This window comes from Bombus huntii, chromosome 16 (assembly GCF_024542735.1).
Source record: "Bombus huntii isolate Logan2020A chromosome 16, iyBomHunt1.1, whole genome shotgun sequence".
In the NCBI taxonomy this organism is placed as follows: Eukaryota; Metazoa; Arthropoda; class Insecta; order Hymenoptera; family Apidae; genus Bombus; species Bombus huntii.
The window spans coordinates 8,036,495-8,061,433 of NC_066253.1; the positions used below are offsets into that span (position 1 = coordinate 8,036,495).

General features: G+C 43.9%; 2 protein-coding genes across 2 annotated transcripts in view; both read left to right on the top strand.

The window, feature by feature from the left end:
• Positions 1 to 21,882, top strand: part of LOC126874323 (uncharacterized) — a 49,892-nt gene extending 28,010 nt beyond the window's left edge. Inside the window, exon 2 of the mRNA XM_050636223.1 lies at positions 20,574 to 21,882. Within this exon, the coding sequence (XP_050492180.1) occupies positions 20,574 to 21,539 (966 nt within the window). The 3' untranslated portion in view covers positions 21,540 to 21,882. The remainder of the gene's footprint in view (positions 1 to 20,573) is intronic.
• The window catches only part of LOC126874756 (uncharacterized), a 122,576-nt gene continuing 100,557 nt past the window's right edge, over positions 2,921 to 24,939 (top strand). The window contains exon 1 of the mRNA XM_050637114.1: positions 2,921 to 3,057. The gene's annotated coding sequence lies outside the window, so the exon portion shown is untranslated. The remainder of the gene's footprint in view (positions 3,058 to 24,939) is intronic.

Below are 24,939 nucleotides of genomic sequence, written 5' to 3' on the forward strand. Positions count from 1 at the left end.
AGTAACGATTAACACTGAACTCTCAAGAGACAATAACCCGTTTCTCTAATTGTGTTGGCTTCGCTTAACTTTTCGCACTTCGCAGATCGGGGCAGAATGAATCTTTTGGTTCAAAACCAAACAGATTCTTTCCTTTATTGCCCCTCGATAACTTCACTACGCTCACGTTTATTAGAAGTCCGCGACGGTTGCCGCGTATGCATTCCACCGGATATTCGGCGAAAGAACCGTAGGGATATCGATTAGGCCTGTCGGCCTTACGCTTCGAAGGTATAGCGCTTTGTGTCGCGAAGCCGTTGAAAATTTCCGTGGTCGAATGCCGCCACATATCGAACAAAATTGTCAACATGAATGAAGATTGTTTTGAAGATACCTCCGAAGGAGATCAGTATGAATTAGTCCAAAGCAAAGCTGACAGTGAAAGTTCTGTATACATTGAAGGTGAAGAGATAGAAAGATCTTCGAATAATGAAGAGGAAACCTACTTGGAAGCGTGTGGTAACAAGAAAAGGATGCGTATTCTTTCTAGTTCTGACTCCGAGGATGAAAGGACGAACATTCCAAGCACATCGCAAAATGTAATGGATGAAATTGAAATCGCAATTGACGAGACACAGTGGATAAAACTGAGAGCGAGGGATCTAGGGGTAGGACGCCCGTTCGTATGATATTCAAGGATATCGCAGGGCCTACTGGTTATGCTAAGAGAAATATTATATCCGGTTGTGGAACCAGTGCTTTCGAATGGATAATTGACAGACACATAATGGAACACATAAAAGATTGCACTGAAACCGAGGCGCATCGAGTTTTGAAAAAAGACTGGACAATAACAGTTGCTGAGTTACGTAGTTTTCTAGGAATACTATATGTCCAGGGCACACATGAAGCGAGATCATTGAAAGCCTCCGAAAGATTACAAACAGATAAATTTGTGCTGATATGCGAAATATGGAACAGATTTATAAGTAATAGCCAGGCTTGTTACAAGCCATTTGAAAATATCTCAATAGATGAATAATTATTTCCAAGCAAAGCCCGATGCAGGTTTACGCAATATATGCCGAATAAACCTCATAAATTTGCCATTAAGTTTTGGTTAGCAGTTGACGTCAAAACAAAATATATTTTGAGTGGTTTCCCTTATATGGGGAAAGATGAAACTCGATGCTCAAGGGAAAAAGGACAAGACGACTTTGTTTTCCTCTCATTTATATAAATTAGAAAACTGCACGCTTACTGTGTATACAAGTAAACCTTCTAAGCACCAAACATACAGGTATACAAGTAGAAGACTATTATAAACGTGTTCCAGAAAACATTGTTTTTTATAATAAAACAAAGTTTGGTGTGGACGTCGTTGACCAGATGGCACGCAAATATAGTGTGAAAGTAGGGAGTTTCCGATGGCCCCTTCAAGTTATTTTCAATATCTTAGATTTGGCAGCGCTAAACGCGTGGATATTATACAAAGAGTGCACCGGATCGAAAATATCCAGAAAGGAGTACATATTTTGTTTAGCCGAGGAAGTAGCTGGAGAAAACAAGGAGAACTGTTGAAAATTGTGGATCTTTGAGGCCGAAATAATGTTATAGGAACACTAAATTTATACTGAGGATTAATATTAAAATAATGAAATATTTATTTCATGAACGATTCCTTATATATTCATCGATACACACTTGCACGCGTCTCAGCACTTTCTTCTATACCCGACTGTTAACTGACTCTTAAACGACTCTTAACTGACTGAAGAGTTTACATTCCTTTGTTTTCGAGACGTTTCGGACACACATACTTCCACACACTGATATTCACATACAAGTATCTCTATTACGCCTTTAACCTAGTCCAGCACAGGAAATTATACATATCTCAACAAGAACATTTGCCAAAGATCAGACGCTTCATTTCGGCCACGAAAGTTCATTTTCAACGTCATAAGTACGAAAAAGTTGCCAAGTAGGCTACTGCAAAAAAAAAATAGAAGCAATAATTGTTGTATATGTCGGAGAAGAAAGGAAAACCGGAGCCTTCCCTTTGCAATTTTGGGAAAGTCTTCTAATGCTTTAGCCTAGATTTTATCATAGCCATAATTAAGCAATTGTTGTCATTTGTAATTGTTCGATATTTGTGATAGCGAAAGTGGGTTCGAGGTGACAACTGGCCGCCGAACGTAGCCACGGTCACGGGATAAACGTTTTGCCTGACGAAGGTGTGGATCGGTTGTATTGTTCTCCCTAGAAATCACACAGAATTGTACTTTGGAGATGTCGATATAATGGGACACACGTTGTATTAGGAATCAAACTCCAGACAGAAACTGCCTAGCAACGGCGTTTGGATTTTTCTCGATGCTTCCAAAGAGTATACAACAAACTTTTGGCAGAAACTGCCTAGCAACGGCGATTGGAACCTTCTCGATGCCTCCAGCGAGCATATAACAAACAAATGCAGTCGTATAGCGAAAAAGATTTTCATCAGATATTCATTCGTGTGATCGCCTTGGAAAGTGATAGTTCGAGCAATTTAGCGAGTGTCTCAGCAATCGTATTTTTGTGTTTCAAATTATTGTAGTATCGTGAGTGAGAGGCCTGGGAGTTGGCGGGTGAACCGCGTGGAATGTCGCGAGAGCCGAGGCGTTTGTTTTCGATCGTGCAGTTTTGGAAAGAGGAGGCCTACGTGATCTTGGCCACGAGCGGTTGCCAAGCGGCGGGAAAAAAGGAATCAACAAACAGAGTTTGCGAGTGGCGTTGCCGGGAGAGTGTTGATTGCATTTTGTGAAAGTCGAGTCGTTATTTAATTATTTAGTTGTGCTGTTTTCTGTACGTTTGGTGTGAATAGTTCAGGTTGAACAACAATCGTCTTTTTCTGTCCGATTAACATCTGTATCATCCATTTCTTGTAAATATATTATATCACGATATTACATTTTTTGGGGGGCTTATCCGGGATCGGACAAGACAGAAAACGAAACGGTTTAACAGAGCTATTCGAGTTAGTTGTGAATTTACCGGTACGCGGTGCGATAAAAGACGATATCGTTGACTGTTTAAGTTTGTGTAGTGTGAAAAATGGCAAACGTTGGGGACGAACGATTGTCGGGTGAAGAGGGTTCGACGCTGGAGGAGCTGAGGAGTAAGCTCGCGCGAATGAACCTCCCTATATCTGGTGCGAGGTCAGTGCTGATTGCAAGGCTGAATCGGGCGTGTAGGGCTGGACAATCGTATCCTAAAGGATCGACGGGCGGTGAAGAGCTAACCGGTCAACGAGATTTAGGAAATGTACAGAGAGCTGAGCGTGATTGTAACGAAGATGAAAATTTTGAGAAAATGAATACGAAGGAGCTGAAGGAGCGCCTCGCTAGTTTGGGTTTAAAAACGACGGGAAGAAAAGTAGAATTACGCGCACGGCTACAAGCGGTCATGGATGGTAATGACATATCGTCGGAAGAAGAAAGCGACGACGAAAGTGAGGATGAAAATGACAAAAAAAACGCAAGAGGATACAAGAGAGGTACGCGAAGGGTGTATCAGGACCGTGGTGAATATTGTCGAAGGGCATGTGTTGGTTCGACACTGAGTTTTAGAGACGTCGAAGATGCATTAGAGTCGTTTAGTGGCAACAAAGGTGAAAATGTCGAACGATGGTTCGAGTCGTTCAAGGAAGTCGCTGATACGTGCATGTGGTCGGATGGGCAGAAGGCAGTCTACGCGAGGAAGCTGTTGAAGGGATCAGCGAAAATATTTGCGAGCTTCGAGTGTCATGCCAGGACTTGGCATGAGTCGAAGAGGGGGCTAGTGAAAGAATTTTCGAGGAAAGTCAACAGTAGGCAAGTACATCGGAAACTTGAGGAAACAAAAAAGGAGAGTGATGAAGCATGTTTGGCTTACATGTACCGCATGCTCGAAATAGCCAGCCATGTGGACATAGAGGAGGAAGCAAAGGTGGAATACATAGTGGATGGAATAATAGACGACGAGAACAATAAGGCTATATTGTACGGCGCTACGTCAATCAAAGAGTTGAGGAAGAGGTTAGTGATGTACGAAGAGCAGAAGAGTCGCAGAGCAAAGTCGATTGTGAAGCCGGCTAAAACCCAGAAGAACGGGAAGCCCAGTCAATCTGTAGATGCAATGAAGAAAAGAAGATGCTTCATTTGCGGTAGTGAGGGTCATCTAAGTGTTAAGTGTCCGGAGAGGGGAGAAGGTGTTAGGTGTTCCGAGTGCAGCGGATTTGGACATATTGCAGCGAGGTGTACGGCACGACCGAAAGAGACTTGCGTAGTGTCAAGATCCGAAAAAGGGAAGTATGTGAAAGAAGTGGCGATAGATGATTGTAGGTTTGTGGCATTAGTGGATACGGGTAGTGATCTCACGTTCATTCGATCAGACGAATATGCGAGGTTAGGGTCACCACCGCTAGGTAAATACAAGCTTAAGTTCGACGGTCTTAGTTCCGCTGGCAATGAGACCTGGGGTGAATTCACCAAGGTAATGATGGTTGATGGGTATAAACTGCCAATCACTTTACACGTTGTTTCAAACAAAATATTGACGAAGCACGGCCTGTTGTTAGGCACTGATTTTCTGGATCAGGCAGAGTTACGGGTTAAACGAGGCGAAGTGACTTTCTTGCGGCTTGACGAAAAGACTAACAAAGACGTGCCGGATGTGTTTAGAATTAACGTGGTAGAACAGACTAACGAAACAGACCTAACACACGTACAGGAACCGCATTATCGTGAAGCGATTCGCGATATCATTAGGGGGTATAGGCCGGAGAAAAAGCGGGACGTTGGGATAACGGCAAAAATCGTTTTAAAGAGTGACAAACCTGTGGTTCGAAGGCCGCGAAGATTGGCGCCTTCGGAGAAAAAAGAGGTGGACGAGTTGATGGAATTATGGACAAATGAAGGCATAATAAAACCGTCAAACTCAGAATATGCAAGTCCCATAGTTGTAGTTAGAAAGAAAGATGGTTCTATCAGAGTCTGTGTTGATTTTCGCGAGCTTAATGAACTTATTGAGTGTTCACATTTCCCATTGCCTTTAATTGATGATATTTTAGATGCATTGCAAGGTGTTACGCCATGCGGCTTGCCATTGATCATATTCTTAACTGTCGGTCGCGGCACTATAATGTCGCAAACGGATCGTCGCGGCTGCCCGGCAAACAAACATTGTAGTGGCAAGCGCATGGTTCATTAAGCAGGGCGACCTCCAGAAACGTCGATTCTTGGCCGTTATTTTATCTGGCGTAAAAGAATGTGGCGTGATCCGAACGTTGTGGGGGTCGCCTTCCAGAAAAAAACGGCAAAAATCGAAAGGCGTCAGAACGTTTCGAGAAGCCAAACAGTCAACACATATCTTATATCGCGCAATACGTAGTCACATTTCTTTTTGTTGTTCCATTTATATCTTTCTAGTTAATAAGTTGTTGCAATAAACATTAATTTAGTTGTGTTAATTCTGTGAAATTTCATTGAACTACCCTTATTATCATAATCGAAATAAGGGAATCGATCAGTTCGTGGCGTCGATTGTTTAATCGTAACGGGAACTTACAACTCTCGTTGACGTGATATCTCGCGATCGCGTCTCTCCGCGAACGGTCGTAACATTTGGTCCTTCGAGCCGGATTACGTGCCAGTGAAGAGTGCACTTACCAGTGACCACACAGTGCCACGTGACTTTATCAAAACCAGCAGCGGGAGCAGGAGCATCCACTACAGCGAAACCAGTGACGTCAGACGCGTCATCTTCGAAGAAACACATCCCATTGGCAAGGGAACGCAACCACGCAGCCTTCCGTCGCAGCTGGACAATCATCAACGCAACGAATTTCACAACTTAACAATACAACCGAACGAGTGGCCGTCGGAAAGGAACAAGGCGTTCCTCACCAAACATACACGCGACCTCACGCCGCACGACAGTAAGGTAAGCTCGTTCCTTATTTCGACCATCTCCTATCCTCGGCAACGATGACGAGCGAAGACCAAATCATCTCCCTGCGTCGGAGACGAGGCTATTGTAGCGGCCGATTCACATATTTATCGAACCGACTGGACGAGTACGAGCAATCCGAGAGTCAGCAAAATTTCTTATTAAAGAATTACGAGAAACAACTGACCGAAGTTGCGAGTCAATTCGAAGCGATTCATCTCGAATTAGAAGTATTGGACGAGGAGGAACAAGCGCGCGGCTTCGAAATAAGGGATCAGTACGTCGCGGTAGACACAAGGTTACAAAATCTTCTGAGGAACGCGCAAACAGCTTCGCCGTCGACATCCATAAACCCTCCAACCTGTGCATCATCCGCAAGTTTAAATCCGATATCCATTAAATTACCAGATCTTCGGCTCCCTACTTTTGACGGAAGCTTAGAAAAATGGAACACGTTTTATGATACCTTTTCCTCCACAATCGATAAAAATCCTAGTCTCACTGACATACAGAAATTCCATTACCTGCAGTCCGCCCTGCAAGGAGAAGCAGCCGATTGTTTAAACGCGTTACCCCTTAGTAATGTAAACTACAGTCAGGCTATAGCCGTTCTCAAGGAAAGTTTCGAATGTCCACGATACACAGCTTTCAGTCACTGCATGGCAATAATTGATTATCCAAGGATAACCAAGGAATCTCCAACGGAATTAAGGCGCTTAGTCCACACATTTAAACAACACATATATGCATTGAACAAATTAGGAGAATCCTACCCCGATACCAGTGCTATGCTCAACAGCCTCATCCTCTCGAAAATACCACTAAGTATCCAAAAGCAATGGGAAATGACGCTGCCCAATAACGAGGTGCCTCCGTACATTCATTTACTAAACTTCCTAGAGAGATTAGCACGAAGCTCCAGACCGATCACCACGGTCAGACAAACAAGAGAATCATCGGAACAAACTACTCCGGTCCGTCAACGCGCATCACGAGGGCATGCACTTACGGCGACACAGGTTACTCCAACATGCCCCACCTGTCAAGGACCACACCCCATTTGGAGATGTGACACCTTCAAAACCAAATCCCTTCGCGAACGCATTCGGGAGGTCAAAAGAGCATCACTATGCCTCAACTGCCTCGGGAAAGGGCACACAACGAAGCATTGTTTCGCAGGATCATGTCGCGTATGCGGAGAACGACATCATACAATGCTGCATAGGACAAAACGCCATTCAGGGTCTCGTTCCAGCACGTCCAGCCCGAAATCTTCCCCATCAAATAGCCGATCCACAACACCTTCTTTGCCACCCTACGTATCACCCACTCGTCGCAAAAAGCACACAACAGACCACAGATCGGAAACACCACGAACAGCCGCGTCTCCAAGTCCACCGCCCAGTGACAAACGAACACACAACCAATGACGCCGACGATCGACGACTCCGTTGATGACCGAACATATCAAACCAATGGCATCCGAATTACTGTCCAATGATCTAGTCATCACAGCGCAGATTAATATTTTGAATGATAAACAGCAACCAATCCGTTGTCGAGCGTTGCTCGACACCGGATCCAGTATGAACTTCATTACCGAGGAATTAGCAAAATCGTTAAAGATAAGGCAAAACAAATGTTCGGTCCCGATCGGAGCTCTAGATACCTTGACAACGACCTCTAAGCGACACATCACGGCCACGATCACTTCCACTGACGGTACATACACGCGGACATTAACGTTCCTTATCATTCCAATCATATCAACCTTAATTCCCAGCGAACCCATCGATCGTTCGACACTTGAGATACCAAAAAATCTCAAATTGGCCGATCCACGATTTCATTTACCAGCTCCGATAGATGTACTACTAAGCTCAGGTTCAACACTCGCGTCGATGTGTGTGGGACAAGTCTCAACCTCACGCAGCCAGACGAGCCTGGACTGCGTCTGCAAAAGACGCGATTCGGATGGGTAATCGGGGGGAGTCCAACTTCCCAAACCGCTACAAACATATTTCACACATCCACGACGACTTTACAAGCAGACCTCGCGCGGTTTTGGGAAATCGATGAAGGACCCTCAATTAAACATATCTCAGAGGCAGATCGACGATGCGAAGAACACTTCCAAGCCCACACCCGACGCACCAGCGAAGGACGATACATCGTCGCTCTACCTTTCAACGATCAGCTTCAGTCACTCGGATCCTCTAAAACGCTGGCGAGTAAACGACTCGCCTTACTCAATCGCCGATTCCAGCACGACAAACGCTTCGAATCAGAATATCGAACGGTAATACAGGAATACCTGGCGTTGGGACACATGACGAAGGTCAATGACAACCACTCCGACGACAACGGATACTATTTACCCCATCATGGCGCGACCAAAGCATCGAGTCAAACCACCAAACTCCGTGTAGTTTTCGACGGATCGGCACCAAGCACTACCGGAGCCTCCTTAAACGATACACTTCACACAGGGCCCAAGTTACAGGAAGATTTATTTTATATATTAATTAGATTCCGTGCACATCAATACGTACTCACCGGCGACATCAAGAAAATGTATCGGCAATTCCCCGTACGACCAGAGGATCGGAAATATCAAAGGATATTATGGCACAGCGCGAGTGGAGAAACAGAAACATATGAGCTTAACACTGTAACGTTCGGTTTATCCGCAGCCCCGTATCTAGCTATTCGGTGCCTCAAGCAACTGGCAGAGGACGAAGGACATCGATTTCCACGTGCAGCACAGGTACTGCAGCGGGATTTCTACGTCGACGACGCTCTCACCGGAGCTGAAACGAAGGACGAAGCCCTCACGCTCAGAACAGAACTCACCAATTTACTTCAACTGGCCAGCTTAAACATACGAAAATGGGCGTCAAACGATAATGACTTATTACACGGACTTTCCTTAGAAGAAACAAATCACCAACATTTTTTGGGCGACTCGCAAACCTTGAAGACGCTGGGGGTGTTTTGGAATTCATCCGACGACTCTATTCTTTACTCGGTCGAAGTCAAACCCACGCCCTCCCGAGTCACGAAACGAATCATCAGCTCGGAGATTGCAAAAATTTACGATCCGCTCGGTCTGCTCGCACCGGTGATTGTTCGGGCCAAGATGCTACTTCAACGAATATGGTCGTCGAAAATCGATTGGGATGAATCACTTCCGATCGAGTTACATACAGAGTGGGAAAGGTACTATGCCCAATTACCTTTATTAAACAACGTCAGGTTCCCACGCAAGGCAATAATCGAGTCCGCAATGGAAATTGAACTGCATGGTTTCTGCGATGCCAGCGAAAAGGCTTACGGAGCCTGTGTTTATCTTCGAACCCTTAACACCAACGGCCGTGTTTAGACCCAACTTTTAACCGCAAAATCGAAAGTCGCCCCACTCAAGTGCCAGACCATTCCTCGGCTCGAGCTGAGCGGAGCACTCCTTCTTACGTCCCTGATGTCGACAGTACAACAAGCCCTATCACACAAAATTACTCGAACTATCTATTGGACCGATTCCACTATCGTCCTCCATTGGCTCAATACATCACCTCACACCCTTAAAACATTCGTCGCTAACAGAGTCTCCGAAATCCAAACAAAAACCAGCATCCGCGATTGGCGCCACGTTCCTACCGACGACAATCCCGCGGACTTAATATCACGCGGCCAAACACCCGAAGAGTTTCTGCGCCCAACCATCTGGCAGCACGGTCCTGCATGGCTCTACCAGCCGGAAAACTACTGGCCGACATGGGCGCTAACACCGCAAGTTGAAGTACCGGAGCAGAAGGGGGCGATTTGTCTGTCCGCGAACCTCGCCGATTACAGTTTGTTGCAAAGATATTCATCCGGGCCCAAGTTGATACGAATCATAGCTCGTTGCCTCCGTTGGAAACAGAAAAAGAACCGGGCGGCACCCCTAACCGTCACCGAATTACGCACAACACGCGATAAGCTAATAAAATTGTTGCAAAACATCCATTTCTCCGAGGAAATTCGTACACTCCAAAAAGATCGGAACGCGGCGATAAAGGGTAAGCTCACGCGACTCAATCCGTTCATAGACAAGGAAGGAATATTGCGAGTCGGGGGTCGACTCAGTCATTCGTCGATGACCTTCGCCCAGAAACATCCCATAATATTACCTAAGTCATCCGTTACAACACGCATCATAGAACACGAGCACAAGATCCACATGCATTCCGGAACGCAGGCTACGTTATACGCAGTAAGACAAAGATACTGGCCCGTCGACGGTCGAAGTCAAGTATGGCGGGCGATCAAAGGCTGCGTCCGCTGCTGCCGCGCTCAACCACCGCCGGTAGAATACGTGATGGGTAATCTGCCGGAGGCGCGAGTAACGGAATCTCGCCCATTCACAAACGTCGGCGTCGATTACTGCGGGCCGTTCCACATCAAGGAAAAACGAGATCGTAACCGTCGTCAGATAAAAGTATACGTAGCCATTTTCGTATGCCTAGCAATTAAAGCGGTACACATCGAGCTCGTTGACGATCTCACTAGCGAAGCCTACATCACCGCTCTTCGGCGATTTATCGCCCGACGAGGGTATTGCTCCACCATCCATTCTGATAACGGCACCAACTTCAGAGGAGCAAGCAACGAATTACGAGAGCTTCACGATTTATTACAATCGGACGATCACAAAGAAAAAGTAACCGCATTTTTAGCCGACAAACAAATCGAATGGCGCTTCATTCCCCCTCATTCACCGCATTTCGGTGGGCTATGGGAAGCAGCGGTGAAGTCATTTAAACGCCACCTCAGGCGTGTAGCCGGCAACGAGTTACTCACCTCTGAACAATTGAACACTCTTATCATAGAAATAGAAGCAGTCCTCAATTCCCGCCCGCTAACTCCTATCTCCACCGATCCAAATGATCTCCTAGTCCTCACTCCCGGACATTTTCTCATTGGCGATTCACTAATGTGCTTACGTGATCGAGATTTCAGAGACATTCCATCGAACCGACTCTCCAGATGGCAGCATATCCAACAGCTTAAACAGCATTTTTGGAACCGCTGGCATAAGGAGTATTTGAACGAGCTAACCAACCGCAATAAGTGGAGCAAGGGTGGACACGGCATCCAAAAAGGCACAATCGTCATCCTCAGAGAGGACAACGTTCCCTCCATGCATTGGCCTCTGGGCCGAGTTATCAACGTTTATCCAGGCGCCGATGGTGTCATCCGGACAGCTACAGTTCAGACGGCAAAGAGCGTTTTGGATCGGGCCGTCAAAAGGCTTGTACCACTGCCAATTCAACCCGATCTCGAGAAACCCGAACAACTAGCCACCGAGACGAACTAAGATGGGAACTTCAACCACATCTCGCTAATTTGATCGGTACCCTCTCAACGGGGGGAGAATGTTACGCCATGCGGCTTGCCATAGATCATATTCTTAACTGTCGATCGCGGCACTATAATGCCGCAGACGGATCGTCGCGGCTGCCCGGCAAACAAACATTGTAGTGGCAAGCGCATGGTTCATTAAGCAGAGCGACCTCCAGAAACGTCGACTCGTGGCCGTTATTTTACCTCGCGTAAAAGAATGTGGCGTGATCCGAACGTAGTGGGGGTCGCCTTCCAGAAAAAAACGGCAAAAATCGAAAGGCGTCAGAACGTTTCGAGAAGCCAAACAGTCAACACATATCTTATATCGCGCATTACGTAGTCACATTTCTTTTTGTTGTTCCATTTATATCGTTCTAGTTAATAAGTTGTTGCAATAAACATTAATTTAGTTGTGTTAATTCTGTGAAATTTCATTGAACTACCCTTATTATCATAATCGAAATAAGGGAATCGATCAGTTCGTGGCGTCGATTGTTTAATCGTAACGGGAACTTACAACTCTCGTTGACGTGATATCTCGCGATCGCGTCTCTCCGCGAACGGTCGTAACACAAGGTACTCAGTTTTTCACAACGTTGGATTTAAAGAATGGTTTTTTTCACGTGTGTTTAGACAAAGACAGCCGAAAATATACATCTTTCGTTGCGCCATCGGGGCAATATGAATTTTTGAAGTTGCCGTTTGGTTTAAAGATTTCACCCATTGTGTTTCAGAAGTATATTTCGATGATCTTTAAAGAACTAGTAGGTAAAGGTATTGTTATCGTGTATATGGATGACATTATTATTCTTGCAAAGAATTTAGAGGAGGCGTGGGAACGTTTGCAAATGGTCATAGAGTTAGCTGAGCAGTATGGGCTAATTATAAACTGGGGAAAATGTCGTTTCCTGCAGCAGGAAATTGAATATTTGGGGTACATAGTCTCAAAAAATACCATAAGGCCGTCTACACATAAAACTAGGGCAGTAGCAAACTTTCCCAAGCCAACATCTGTTAAAAAGGTTCAGAGTTTTTTGGGACTTACGGGGTACTTTCGAAAATTTATTAGGGGATACGCGAAGATTGCTAAGCCTTTGACGGATTTGTTGAAAAAGGAGGTAAAATTTCAGTTCGGCGATCGAGAAGTAGAGGCCTTTGAAATCTTGAAAACAGCGCTTGTCAACGAATCAGTGTTAACCAGTGTTAAAGTTGTATAGAATGGGCGCGGAGACTGAGTTGCATACAGACGCGTCCGCAGAGGGTTACGGAGCAATTTTAATGCAACTAGATCTGGACGATGGAAAATTCCATCCGGTCTACTTTGCCAGCGGAAAAACAACTCCCGCCGAAGCAAAGTACACCAGTTACGAACTGGAAGTACTAGCAATTGGAAAAGCGTTGAACAAGTTTAGAATATATCTGTTAGGTATGCCGTTTACTATCGTCACGGATTGCCAAGCGTTTTCTATGACAATGAAAAAGAAAGATTTGTGTGTGCGTGTAGCCAGATGGGCCTTGTTACTAGACGAGTTTAAGTATCAGGTGTGTTATAGGCCAGGTAAAAGCATGCAGCATGTGGATACTCTGAGTAGAAACCCCCTGCCGAGCAATATGTATGTAACGGAAAGTGAAGACGGGCTGATTGCACTGTTGAGAAGTGCACAGAACAAGGACGTTGAAGTCCGTAGGATTTTAGACGCCGCAACGTGCAATCAGGTCGACGGGTATGTAATAAGGAACAATATTTTGTATAAAGAGTGTAAGGATGATGTGTTAATAGTAGTACCGAAGGCTATGCAGGTTCAGGTAGTCAGGCAGGCGCACGAGCGTGGGCATTTTGGGGTCACCAAAAAAGAAGCTATAGTCAAGAAGGACTTTTGGTTTAAGGGGCTACGTGAAAAGGTCGAGCATGTGGTATCTAACTGTCTCGATTGTATCCTAGCCGAACGAAAATTGGGCAAGCAAGAGGGATATCTAAATCCGTTAGACAAAGGTGACACACCGTTAGACACTTACCATATTGACCATGTGGGCCCTATGACAGCTACAAAGAAAAGATACGCACACATCTTTGTAGTAGTGGATGCGTTCACGAAGTTTACGTGGCTTTATCCTACTAGATCTACTGATACCGCGGATGTTATCGATCGACTGAAGAAGCAAGCGGCTGTTTTTGGGAACCCACTGTATTGCGAAGAAGAAAATATAAAGCATTTATTAGTCACGACGGGGGCGCCGAGGGGGAACGGGCAGGTAGAGAGGGTAAACAGGACACTCATACCTTTACTAACTAAACTGACTGCCCCCAAACCCGATGATTGGTATAAACATGTCGACCAAGTACAGAAATACCTGAATTCTACATTAAACAGGAGCACGGGAAAAACTCCTTTCCAGCTACTTGTCGGGGTCGAGATGCAAACTAAAGAAGACCCACAGATCCGAAAATTGGTTGAAGAAGAATGGGTGGTGGAATTCGAAGAGCAACGTCGTGAACTGCGTGAGGACGCGAAAAAGAAAATTGCTGCTACTCAAGAGGAAAATCGGAGGCACTACAACAAAAGAAGAAAAGGTGCGAAACAGTACCTAAGTGGAGAGTTGGTGGCCATAAAGAGAATGCAGTTTGGCCCAGGATTAAAACTGGGAGGAAGATTTTTGGGTCCGTACCGGATAGTGCGAGCAATGCGGAATGATCGCTACATTGTGGAGAAGGTAGGAGAGCATGAGGGGCCAAAACAGTCATCAACTACTGCTGATTTTATGAAACCTTGGGTCATAAACGCCGAAAGTGACGCATCTGATGACAGCGAGATAGAAGGCAACATCTGAGGGCAGATGTTATTGCAGGATGGCCGTGTGTAGTATCGTGAGTGAGAGGCCTGGGAGTTGGCGGGTGAACCGCGTGGAATGTCGCGAGAGCCGAGGCGTTTGTTTTCGATCGTGTAGTTTTGGAAAGAGGAGGCCTACGTGATCTTGGCCACGAGCGGTTGCCAAGCGGCGGGAAAAAAGGAATCAACAAACAGAGTTTGCGAGTGGCGTTGCCGGGAGAGTGTTGATTGCATTTTGTGAAAGTCGAGTCGTTATTTAATTATTTAGTTGTACTGTTTTCTGTACGTTTGGTGTGAATAGTTCAGGTTGAACAACAATCGTCTTTTTCTGTCCGATTAACATCTGTATCATCCATTTCTTGTAAATATATTATATCACGATATTACATTATTCTACGCATAGTAAAGAGTTATCCCGTTGACCGTGGATTCGTTTGAACCTAGGAACATTGTTAATAGTGTTAATTAAATTCATTATTCGTAAAACCTATTAATCGTTAATCTCATTTTTTTCGTTAAATTTATTATTCGTAAGACATATTATTCGTTACTCTTATTATTCGTTAAACTTATTATTCTTTAATCTAATTATTAGTTAAACTTATCGTCTGTTAATCTTATCATTCATTAAACGCAATATTTATAATATTTTGTAAAATCTTGTATATTCGCGTAAATATAATCTCTGTCTCGTAAAACGATGGCTAACTCAAACGAAGAATCGTTACGCGCCTTAAATTCTAATGATAACCCGACATATATGTTGCAAAAAGATCGTATGCGGAAAATACACAAACAAAATTCAGTATATTTGTAAAAAATGTGCTCAATAAATATGATTACCCTATACCGTTAATATTATTGTTATCATTTCCATGATAATTTTTAAAAAAAGACTGTTGAAAATGACAACGTGAGCTCGTGCTTGCCATCCATATGCAGATGCGTTAGTTATAAGAAATAGTAACTAGAGAATGATCCTTGTTACAATCGATAGATTTAATCGATAGGCTTAAGATGCCTTTTTGTTTTTATCCCTAGTTTTTGTAAGCGCGTGCAATAAAGGTTTTTTTTGGCTCAGAACGGTGTGATAGATTTATCTACTCAATAAAAAAAATAACTATTGTGATCCTACCTCTGAGTATAGAAATAACAACAGGTTATGGGCCCAGGTGCAATAATTAGTTATTATTTTTATTGAAAATATTATTAATAGTAGTAATATTGAGGAGCGCAGAAGATAACCTAAAAACAAAAAAAGGGGGGTGCGTGATCGATGATTCAGTGTTGAATATCATAAGGACGCTTTATCGAGTATACAATAATTGTTTACGTGATAATACAGTTATCAAAAAGGGGTGGGGGGGGGGGGAATGTCGAGCGGGGTGAGTTTGGGTATTGAAAAACTAAACAAAGAAAATTACGACACATGGAAATTGCAAATGGAAGCAATACTCATTAAAGATGACTTGTGGGAATATGCAAATGGTTCAATAATTAAACCTGAAGCAGCAGATGAAACCTCTTTATGGAATAAAAGGGATGGTAAAGCCAGAGCCGATATTATTCTTACCATAAGTTCGAGTGAGCTATGTCATGTGAAGCATTGCAAAACTTCACATAAAGTATGGAATAAATTAACGGAGGTTTACGAATCCAAAGGACCCACAAGAACAGCTACGCTCCTAAAGCAATTATTATTCACGAAAATGTCCAGTAGCGAAAATATGTCCGATCACTTAAATAATTTGTTCAGTCACGTAGATAAAATAAAAGAAATGGATATTCCAATCGCTGCTGATTTTGTGACGGCTCAGTGATACAAAGCGCTACGCCGTAGTAACGTCGCCCGGAAGCCAGGAATCCGCCGACCTCAGGATATGCATATAACACCTGGTCATGCGATAGCGGTGAGAATAGACAGTAGCCGGACTCCCACTCGTGAGATATGTGAGTCATAGTGAGGAGGTAAAGATCCCAGTCCTTTAGTCAGTAAGTCAGTCTGTATTTTGCTATTGAAATGTAACTTTGCCTTGTGAATAAAGTATACGAACGAGCTATTGTTCATTCTCCTTTTTTTAATATTATATATATATTACCTCGTCATTTATTACGTGACATTTTGGCGATCCTGCCAGGATCCATTCGGTTCAGTGTAAAATCAATAAGCTACAATACAGTATAACGAACGAATACTGTGACGAAATTACTAGACGAGCTATGAACGACAGGATTTTAAGAGACTCCGTATCCGATTTTATTCGAGGCCTGAAAACCAAAATAGGACAATTACTACTCGCCAATCCACCATACAATGTCCTCGAAGCCGAAAAAAAAGCCACCGACATCGAGCGATTCTTCAGGGAAGATCGAAATCGACGACCAAAACCAATGGAACTGTGGCGGCACGGGCCACGGAACTTCTCAACGGCTCCGGATGCAAAGCGCGACGCCGCCAAAGCGCAACACCGACGTGCCCAATGTACCATCGATATCTTCACACTCTTTCCGCCGAATTCTCGGAAGAGCATACACGTGCCAGCACTGGCGGCACATCTAATGAATGCACGCTAGTGGGGGATATCGATGGGCTACTGAGGGAAGAATCTGCGCGATTCGAAACAAAAGGGCAGGCAGTCTGTCTTACGCCATTAAATGTGTAACTCCTCGGTACTATTTGCATAGCAACGCGTCGAATGATCTCTCGGTGTCTATCGTTATTTGTTAGTTGCTACCAGTTGTCTGTTAAGTGTAATTGTTAATTGTTAATTGTTAACTCTGATTGTTGATTAGTTCTAAATAAACTATTGTTCGTTAAAAACACCAAGAGTAGTTCCTTACGCACCTATCACCATACCACCTTCAGAACGATTACGACTCCCTGAGCAGCGACGACTAACGACCAATAATCCCCACCCAATCATTAGAAAACCAACTCCAACACCTAATCGAATGCCAAGAAACTTCCGGCAAACTGAACAAATACCACTTGCCCAAAGAACTCAATTAAAATGCTTCAAATGCAGTCAGATCGGACATGTCTCTAGTCAATGCAGAAATTTTCAAACACCCAGCCAATTTCCGAGACCACCAGCAGTCCACAATCTCGAGACACACAAGCAAGAAACAGAGGAACTAATACACCAGACTTACGAATAAACGCCACAAGACTTTCCACAGTACTTTTACGATCCGACGGACGACGACATAAATTCCTCGTTGACAGCGGAGCAGGAATTAACATACTCAAGCGAAGATGCGTATTACGACCAAGAATAACAAAAGAACGAAAATTCTCGATGGGACACTCTAAATTTACAACTAACGAAAAACTATTGGTAAAACTATTTGGCAAAACTCTAGAATTCTTTGTAGTAGAAGACAACTTTCCAATTATAGAAGACGGCATACTCGATTTACCAGCGCTATCTAAATTCAAATTTGAACTATCAAATCAACAATTAAAACTTGACAATAATATTCTTTTATTGCAACAGGAAACGACGTATCTCCAAAACAAGCAGTGTCAAAAACAGTCTACCTGGAAGGAAAACCGACAACGATATGCTTTATCAATGGTGGTGAGTGCCCAGCCGAAATGACCAATTTTATCGAAAATTCAAACACGCACGATCAAGTCTCTACATTTAAAGATTTAGTTAGACTTTCGCATATAGAGAAAACACTCCGTGAACCAATCGAAAAGATACTGCTGTTTTACCTCGACGTATTCAATCTAGAAACCGACTTGTTACCATGCACTAACCTTGCTAAACACATAATAACGTTAAAAGAAAATAAAATCATTAACACAAAATCTTACCGACCACCTGAATGCCACAAAGAAGAAATCAAACGACAAATGGACGAAATGCTACAAAAGAACATCATAGAACCATCTGATTCTCCTTACAATTCACCAGTCTGGGTAGTACCAAACAAGGCAGGCGCCTCAGGGAAACAGAAATGGCGAATTGTAATAGACTTCAGAAAAATAAACGAGCTAACTGACCAAGACGCATATCCATTACCTGACATAGACGACATACTATCCCAACTAGGCAACGCAAAATTCTTCTCAGCCCTCGATTTATCCTCCGGATTCCACCAAATCCCAATGGACACAGATTCTAAGAAATACACAGCATTCTCCACACCACAAGGACACTACCATTACAATAGAATGCCGTTCGGTTTAAAGAATGCACTTGCAACATTTCAACGCATGATGGATACCGCGCTAAGAGGACTCATAAATAAACATTGCTTCGTATATTTAGACGACATTATAATATTCGGACAGTCGATTGAAGAGCACAATAGCAACCTCGCGATATTATTGCAACGCTTACGCGAACTCGGTCTCAAAATACAGCCGGACAAATGTGAATTTCTCAAACCAGAATTAGAATATCTCGGATATATAGTAACCGCCGAAGGTGTAAAGCCAAATCCCAAAAAATTAGAAGCCGTTAGCAGTTTCAAACAGCCACGTAATCCCACAGACATCAAATCTTTCTTAAGACTAGCAGGTTATTACCGCAAGTTCATCAGAAACTTTTCCAAAATCGCGAAACCATTGACGATTTAGTAGGACACCCCGGTATACAAAAGACATACGACCGCATTCGTAAACGGCACAGAGTACCAGATTTGATGAAACGCATACAACAACATATAGAATCATGCGACACCTGCCAAACATCTAAAACTACACGTATCAGACCGCGCGAAGAACCTTGTATCACCGACACACCCCTCGAACCAAACGATAAAATTGCTATGGACTTATTAGGCCCACTGAAAAAGACGAAAAAAGGCAATCAGTACATTCTATCCATACATGACGAATTGACTAAATACTTAATACTCGTACCACTAAAAACTCAACAAACGGAAACAATTTGGAACGCACTCTTGAATCATTACATTTACATCTTTTCCGCTCCAAAAAAGATATTAACTGACCGCGGACAGAATTTTATATCTAGTTTGATGCAACAGTACGAAGAAACGTTCAAAATCAAACATATCAAAACAAAGTAACGGATCTTTAGAACGGACACACGCAGTAGTAACAGACATGATAAAATCGATACAGCGAAATTCGGATGAAGAATGGGACGATCAACTTAATTTTGTATGCCTTGCATATAACACAATGACACACGACTCCACTGGTTACACGCCATTCGAACTCACATTCGGACACCAAGCCTATCTTCCCTCCACAATATCCAAGAATCCCCAACGCACATACGCAAACGAAATCACGTTCCGCAAGAAAGAATGGGACTCTAGACTCCGACACGCTCGCGAAGCATTGATCAAAAGTAAACAGCGAGATCAGCGCGATCAAAGACGTAAGATTATAAAACCTCAATCAGTTTTCAAAGAAGGAGACTCCGTTTTAATACATAACGATCATAAAAGGCATAAACTTTATGTGGAATGGTTAGGATCATACACGATTGATAAAGTATGTACTCCGTACTATCTGATTTAAGACAAAAAGATACACGGTAATCGTTTAAAACCTTACTTTCCAGGTCGACGCTCCTCTTTGCCGGAATGGTATCCGCGCAAATAAATATTACACCATTAGAAGGAAACTCTGTATTCGTAGAAAACATAGGAAAAGGATATTTGTACAGCGATACTGCCAATGTTATAGTAGGATTAGACACTAGCGACATATACGAGCAGATCAGCACAATAGAATCATATAAATTAACAATAGACTCACGTGCAATCAGCAAAGAATACGCTGAAAAGTTAGACGGATTACAAAATCGTATCAATAACCTAAAACAACTCGCAAAACACTTGAAAGCGTTAACACATACCAGAAGTAGACGAGGTTTACTCAACATCATAGGTTCCGTATCGAAAAGTCTGTTCGGAACTCTCGACGATGACGATCTTACGCTCATAAACGAGAATATGAACAAACTATTCGATGACAATAATAAAATCAAGACCATAATAGCTAATCAAACAGCACTTATTAGAAAAATGGTAAACTCAGAAAAGCTAAACCCTTTAGAGAAATCACATAGCGATTATATATCTCAACAACGGCAGGCAAATATCGATAGATTTATGCTTAAGATAATCACGAAACTCGACACTGCGATGCAAACTTTACACTTCCAATTAGATGAAATACTTAACGTCATGATATTAGGCAAACAAGGAACAATTAGTCCACAAATACTAGACCCCGATGAATTTATAGAAAATTACGCCAGGGCAATAGGTAGCCAGATGTACAACACCGCGATTTCTGCCAAAACCGAACATTTTTAATTCATACTCGACATCAGTGATCTTAAAATCTTCACAATAGATGACAAAATATTTTTCAAAATCATAGTACCTTTAGTCTCTAACACAAAATGGAACATATTACAGGTATATCCTATCCCGAGTAAGAGAAATGGAGTATTTTTGGCTCCAGTAGTCGAACATCAGATATATTTAACCTCACGTCTTTCATTTATAAACGCTGATATCGAGTACTTCAACAAACTTTGTAAGAATCGAGCCGGAACCACTATATGCAAACAAACACTACCAATCCATGACAGAAACTCGAGAATCGATTGTCGCAGCGAAATAATAAACTTCAAACCTCACATTGAACATTGCCAAATAACTGTACTTAAGATTGAAGACATTAGCTTTATACCGCTCAAAACTAGCAACTGCTACATTGCGATACCAGCAAATCCGATAGAAATAGACACAATTTGCCAAACGAAACATACCTTACAAAAACTTGACAAGCCTTCCATCATAAGAGCTAACACTTCTTGCGATATATTGTACAAAGACGAACACATGCGTATAGGCGAAACAAAAAACGAAGTCGAATACGAAATCAAAACAAAAGCCCTAGCGCTCAAAACAAACGATAGTTTCACTCATCTGTTAGATAAACTCGAGCGAGCACCAAAGATAATAGATAATTTACAAGGCTATAAAACCACGATCGATAAAATAGGCGACGAGGTAGAAACTCTTAATTTCGAGCATAGAATCAAAAATATACAGTATTGGGGACTAACCACGCTCCAGATATTAGGGTACATAGCATTAGGCATACTAGGTATATATGGATTAAACAAAATAGGGGTATTCAAATGCATCAAGAAATGTATACCGAACAAATTATGTATCAATCTATTTTGCTGCCGAAATGAAACCGTAATTAACAGCCACAATGCGACAGCTCCACCAGTACCACGCACCCTGGCCTCGACACCCAACATCTATATTCCAACCAACACATACCACCTAGATGAAGAGGAGGAATCAGCTGTAATTTTCAAGCCACGTCAAGTCCGATTCCACAAAAGTTTTCTGAAGAAAACTTGAGGGACCAAGTTCAATCTAAGAAGAGGGAAATGTCACAGGTGTAATTCGAGCAGCCATATGATAAACCAAAATTCCGAGCGCCTTATCACGTGTGACCGTCCGGTCAGCATCCGTTCTCAGCCGCCTGGGTGGCATTCGGTCACTCTAGCCGTTCTCCGAAATATATGATAAGTACGAGCAAAGCCTTCTCCCACTCCAACGAATAAAAGAATATAAATGCTCCCTTCAAAATCATCCAGTCAGTCTGAAAAATTCTCAACTAGCCCAAGTATCAAAAGTGTATCATCGCGAACCGAAAATAATACTGTACAAATTGAGTAAAAATAAAAGAACTCGATCTCCTGTTCGGAAATTGACAAGTTTCTCGTTTTTATCTTAATTTTACGCTACAGTGCCATCGATATCTTCACGCTCCTTCCGCCGAATTCTCGGAAGAGCATACACGTGCCAGCCGCGGCGGCACATCTAATGAACGCACGTTAGTGGGGATAACGATGGGCAACAAAGGGAAGAATCAGTTCGATCTGGAAGAGGACATTCTACCCCGAGCCGCGAATGGTGAAGAGAAGCGAGACAGCTATTCTTCGAAAGATCGGTCAATCGCCACTATTGTTAATCGTTATTCAACTGCTGTTAATCGTTACTATCGTTAATTGTTATTCTTTGTTATCAAGTGATAGAGTTTAATAAACGCTATTGTTGAATACATCTGAGTATTCCTTCCGCATCTATCACGACATTCCACTTCAAATTGGTGACGACCGACGTGATTTTCAGTGAAAGAGGTGACCGTGATAGTGCTCGTGAGACGTTAAACACCGCGAATTTAAGACAGTTCGAAATGACTAACACCAACTAACGAAAATTCCGAACGTACGACGATCGGCGGGGTCAACGTAGACTCAATAAATGCACTCCTTCGCGTGCCACCGTTCTGGTCTGACGATGTTGACTTGTGGTTCACGATGCTGGAAGTGCAGTTCGAAGCTGCCCGGATCACGGGCGATCAGTAAAAATATCAGGCCGCTGTTGCACATCTCGACTAGTCGCACGTGAGATTAATCCGAGACGTATTGATCGCCCCACCAGCGACCGGGCGTTACGAGTTCGTCAAAAAGGAGCTCATCAAGAGATTGAAAGAGTCGGACGCTAAGAGACTCCGACAAGTAATCGAGAAGGAATAAATGGGTGATAGGAAGCCATCCCAATTCTACCAAGACCTAAGAAACCTATCCACCAACTCGTTAGCAGACGATGTCATCCTCACCGTCTGGGAAGGTCAACTTCCGTCGCGCGTGCAGAGTATCCTAGCCTCCGTACAGAGCAAAGACCCGGAAACCCGCATTTAAATCGCCGATAGCATCTTCGAAGCCTCCCCGGAACCAGGGCAGATCGTCGCGGTCAGCGCAATCCGACTACCTGCAGTAACCCACCCACCTGGCCAGAACAGCGGAATAGGCGACTCTGTGGCAGCCGCCCTCAACGCGTTGGACGAGCAGTTAGCGTGAATAGATGCCCGAGTAAACCAGATTCAAGCGCAAGTAGCCGAGCTAAGAATCGATGAACATCGTCGAACACGATCACAATCGCGCTCGTGCACACAATTCCGCCCCCTTTCGCGCCCCCGCGATCCGCCGCGGCAAGACGGACTATGTTACTACCACGCACAGTACCGAGAACGCGCTAGAAAGTGCACATTCCCTTGCTCTTGGAATTCGGGAAACGGGACCAGCCGTCCGTAAAAGTGGAAAAAGACGACGGTTCGGCATCCCGTCGCATATTCGTAACGAATAAGAACTCGCGGATCTCCTATCTTATCGACACCGGCGCCGATATTTGTGTATACCCGCGCAACAAGTTACACGGACCCGTGAACAGAAGCGAGTACGAGCTGTTCGCGGCCAACGGAACACGAATCACAACATACGGCACCGTCACGATCAATCTAAACCTGTCCCTACGCAGAGCATTCAAATGGGACTTTACAGTAGCTGACGTCAAAACGTCCATCATCGGCATGGATTTTTTAAGTCACTACGGGTTGCTCGTGGACCCGCGAAATAAAAGACTCATTGACACGACAACCTAAATGTCATCAAGGAGATACACCGCCACGACAGACGAAGTGTCCGTTAAGACCGTCATCGGCGAATCACCATAGCACCAACTCTTGGCAGAATTTCCAGACTTCACCCGCCTACCGATATTCGGAAGAGAGAGAATTCGACACGGTGTGGTACACCACATTGAAACCACACGCGGCCCACCAGTCTACAACAAACCACGCCGTCTCGCACCGGATCGTCTCAAGCAAGTCAAGGCGGATTTTGCAGCAATGATCGAGCAAGGAGTGATGCGGCCATCGAAGAGTCCATGGGCATCACCCCTGCATGTCGCCCCAAAGAAGGACGGAAGTCTACGACCATGCGGCGACTATCGTGCGTTGAACGCTCGCACCATACCCGACAGGTACTCCCCACCACACATCGAAGATTTCGCGCAACATCTGTACGGTAAGCGTGTCTACTCAAAAATCGACCTTGTCCGCGCTTACCACCAAATTCCGATTGCGTCCGAGGATATCGAAAAACCCGTGAGAACAACGCCTTTCGGACTTTTCGAAGCAACAAACATGATGTTTGGACTTCGGAACGCCGCGCAAACATGTCAGCGGTTCGTCGACGAAATCACACGTGGGCTCGATTTCGTCTACGAAATCGATGATTTTCTCATAGCCTCGGACGACGAAAACCAACATCGCGAACATCCGGAGATCTTGTTCAACTGTCTCAATAATTACGGCGTTGTGATAAACCCCATGAAATGCGAATTCGGCGTGCACGAAATCACATTCCTCGGATACTCGGTAAACCCCGACGGAATTAAGCCGCCGCCCGAACGTGTCGAAGCGATTGTAAAATTGTCGAAGCCCGCGAACGCCAAGCAACTACGTAGGTACCTCGGTATGATAAACTTCTACCGACGTTTCATACCGGGGGCCGCAAAAACACTTAAGCCACCCAACGACCTGTTAAAAAGCACGAAAAAGGGCAACGCGCCCATCGAGTGGTCGGAAAACAGCTTTCGCGAATCGCAACGTGCTCTTGTAACGACCACCCAGAAAACAGGTGTAATGACCACTCAAGACGCAGGCATTCCGCTGACATCGGATATATCGATAACACCTAGCATTGTGATAACTAAGAGAAAAGACAATAGCCAGACCCCTACCCATAAGACATGAGTCATAATAAGGAAATAAAAACCCCGGTCCTTTAGACAGTAAGCTCAGTTTGTAACCTGCAGTTAATAAAGCATACGAATGAGTTTTTGCTCATTCTCCTACTTATAAAACTTCGTTCTTTTATTACGTTTGGCGATCCTGCCAGGATCCATTCGG